Here is a 3,687-nt window from a genome sequence, read left to right on the forward strand (position 1 = left end):
TATTTTCTACACACCAACCTGAGTATCAGTTAAACTGGTACACAATTAAAAACATTTTATTTAGGCCTATCTATGGCCTTCAAAAAGTTGACGACTCTTCATGTTTCGACGTTACTCCTGAGGATGACGTTGTAACGTCGAAATATGTAGAGTCGTAAACTTTTTGAAGGCCATAGATAGGCCTAAATAAAATGTTTTTAATTGTGTACCAGTTTAACTGATACTCAGGTTGGTGTGTAGAAAATAAACGGCAACATTATTTACCCTTGATAAAAACTTTACATACAACACATGATGTTTAGAATAATGTGAAAATCAAACAAAAACAATATTTCGCGTCTCCCACAAGGTCTGTTATTAAACACTGTGAGCACGTTGGGGCGTCTAAGCCAATTAAAATACATTAGGCCTATTCTTTGATAGATTGTTCAGACAGAGTATTCATGATAAGTACACTGAAATGGACGGCAACTAACCTAAAGACAGAAGACTTTTAAAATGTCATCTTTTATAATTATGTTTTTTCTACAATAGGCAGTTGCCATCCATTCCAGTTTACTCGTACATTAGGCCTACTTTCTTGTACATGTTATCTCAAAAACACAGTACAATTAAAGAAAAGAAAGAACACTGCCGGGTAAGCGAAAAGTGATTAGCGAAATAAAAGCACTGCCGTAAGATTTACAGTCTGATGCATCCTTCTAGATTTGTACCTTAACCCTTAAACAACGGACTTACTTTAACCCTAAATAACCGAGCTTCACTCCCCTGTATTGAGTAATTCTTACGCGCAGTATAACGTACAAGGGAGACTCCAGCAATGATTAGTGGGATCAAATGTAATGTTCTCGCTATTTTTGTTAAAATTTTTTATACTTATAACTGTCAGAGACTCTGTAATAAACAAATTCATGGTCCCACAAGAAATTTGACGCATAAACAGTTTTAGAAAATGTGCTTAAAAAAGACGAATGGGTCCATAGATCCCATTGGTAGTTCTTAGGCTACTGATCACGTGGATTAATAGGTGCTCTGTCTGTGCAAGATTTAGTATACCAGCAGTTAAAGGCCCTTCGTTTTTAATTAAAACACACAAATTCTAGGCTTAAATTTCACCCAATCATGTCGAACAAAGTTCTGGAAAGTATGTCATTTTTTGTGGTGTTTGTTTTATACATACGATTGTTTTGGTTCATGACGTAAGAACACTAACCATTGTGTAAAAATTTTTTACAATCAATTCATATAGACATAAGCTTGTTAAATCACTGATAAATGCAAACAAAACTTACTTCACTAAATATATTTTCACATTTCATTCAAGCATACAAATATTTGCTATGATACAAACTCTATTAACATATATTTTTAACTAGTTCTGTATATTTTCATACCCGTAACAAACTAGTATTCCTTTCAGCATGATTTATTTAAATATTGAATTACTGAAGTCCAATACAGAAAACTGACTGGTGATGTACTCTAAGCCTAAGAATGAATGATCTATACCGGCTGATGATTTACTCTAAACCTAACAACGAGTGATCTATAACGGCAGATGATGTACTCTAAGCCTAACAACGAGTCATCTATAACGGCAGATGATGTACTCTAAGCCTAACAACGAGTCATCTATAACGGCAGATGATGTACTCTAAGCCTAACAACGAGTCATCTATAACGGCAGATGATGTACTCTAAGCCTAACAACGAGTGATCTATAACGGCAGATGATGTACTCTAAGCCTAACAACGAGTCATCTATAACGGCAGATGATGTACTCTAAGCCTAACAACGAGTCATCTATAACGGCAGATGATGTACTCTAAGCCTAACAACGAGTCATCTATAACGGCAGATGATGTACTCTAAGCCTAACAACGAGTCATCTATAACAGCAGATGATGTACTCTAAGCCTAACAACGAGTCATCTATAACGGCAGATGATGTACTCTAAGCCTAACAACGAGTGATCTATAACGGCAGATGATGTACTCTAAGCCTAACAACGAGTGATCTATAACGGCAGATGATGTACTCTAAGCCTAACAACAAGAGACCATTTTATAGTTCAACACATAAAATTCAACGGAGATGGCTATAAAATGCTTAGCTTCGTGTTTATTTAATATTGTTGAATGTAAAATCCTCGCGCGCCATCCGTAGTTTGTGTCCTCAACACTCTCTCTATTGTTGTTGTTGTTGTTTTTTCTAATAAAATTTAAATATCCTCTAAAATGTCCTGTTATTTATCCTGACAATGCGCATTTCTAGTGCTAGAAAGGGTAAATTCAACTAAAAATATTAATACTACACCATAACAAATTGGGTTATTTATCCGTTCCGAACAAATGTGATACACACTAAAGGTATTATTTGAATTTCATTTATGACATAGTTTTTTTTTTTTTTTACATACCTTGTACTTACAAAAACCAGTATTTTGAATGACTGAAATTACGTATGAAAATTCGTAACGACGACCCATACCTTTTCCCAGATGATCTCTAGAGACAGTTTCGAGTAAAAAAGATTTGCATTGTTTGGGGAGTTTTTCCCATCTCAATGTGTTTCTTACCTGTCCCTGTGACGTCATTTTCGCAATCCACGTCACTCGTTGCACAATCTACAACACGAATCTGCAGATGGCGTTCAGAATCCGAATTCTCCTTCGTACCTCTGGTCTCGTTTCCATGGTAACAAGACGAGTCGAATGAAGAAGTAAGCTGTGATAAGCGTGTGTGGCAGCAGGACCAGGTTTTCGTTACGCTTTGCCACTCGATCCTTTCGATACCTCGTTCAACTGTCACCAGGAGGCTCTGTAGTAGATGAGGTAAATCTTCATGAGGGTCTTTAGCTGACGATGTAGGAGAAGTTCGTATTAACGAATTATGAACCCAGTTCATGGTAAAAATATTTTCAAGTTCACTCTCATGTGCTACACGTTCTTTAACACCGTGATATGTCTTATAAACACATACAACTGCCAAAATAGTAGAATTCGATGTAGAAGCGAACGTCTGTCGAAGACAGAAATAAAAGTCTCCAGGCCTTAAAAGGGCACCGTCTAACTCTCCTAGCTGAATTAAGGCCCTCTGGTGGACACAGAGCGGTAAACTTTCCCAGCTTAATCCACCACAACTGCGACAAAATCCGTCCGTTTCCTAAAGGAGAACAAAAAACGATATTGAATAAAACTCGAAGTATGGAACACACTCCGCCTCAGAAACACAGCTTAGAACATTACGTTTCTAGTAGAACAGAAATCGGATATTCAAAACTATTGCCAGTTCATTTAAATTAAAGCTAAATACACTTTTAGCTCCAAAACGTCTGATGAATTAGATTTCATTAAGATGGTTATCTGCTTCTGAATTTCAACACAGAAAGCAAGTGTTAAATGATTTGAAAAAAACATACGAAATGTAAGTCATGAGGACTGTCAGCACAGAAAACAAGGGTTAAACAATTTGAAAAAAAAACACACGAAACGTAAGTCATGAGGACTGTCAACACAGAAAACAAGTGTTAAACGATTTGAAAAAGCACACGAAATGTAAGTCATGAGGACTGTCAACACAGAAAACAAGTGTTAAATGATTTGAAAAAAACACACGAAATGTAAGTCATGAGGACTGTCAGCACAGAAAACAAGCGTTAAACGATTTGAAAAAACACACGAAAT

At 36.3% G+C, this 3,687-nt stretch overlaps 1 protein-coding gene across 1 annotated transcript in view; it reads right to left on the reverse strand.

Moving 5' to 3' along the window:
• Positions 1-3,687, reverse strand: part of LOC106470994 (puratrophin-1-like) — a 71,978-nt gene that overhangs the window by 59,619 nt on the left and 8,672 nt on the right. Inside the window, exon 2 of the mRNA XM_022399633.1 lies at positions 2,581-3,166. Within this exon, the coding sequence (XP_022255341.1) occupies positions 2,581-2,908 (328 nt within the window). The 5' untranslated portion in view covers positions 2,909-3,166. The remainder of the gene's footprint in view (positions 1-2,580; positions 3,167-3,687) is intronic.

This window comes from Limulus polyphemus, unplaced genomic scaffold (assembly GCF_000517525.1).
Source record: "Limulus polyphemus unplaced genomic scaffold, Limulus_polyphemus-2.1.2 Scaffold4343, whole genome shotgun sequence".
In the NCBI taxonomy this organism is placed as follows: Eukaryota; Metazoa; Arthropoda; class Merostomata; order Xiphosura; family Limulidae; genus Limulus; species Limulus polyphemus.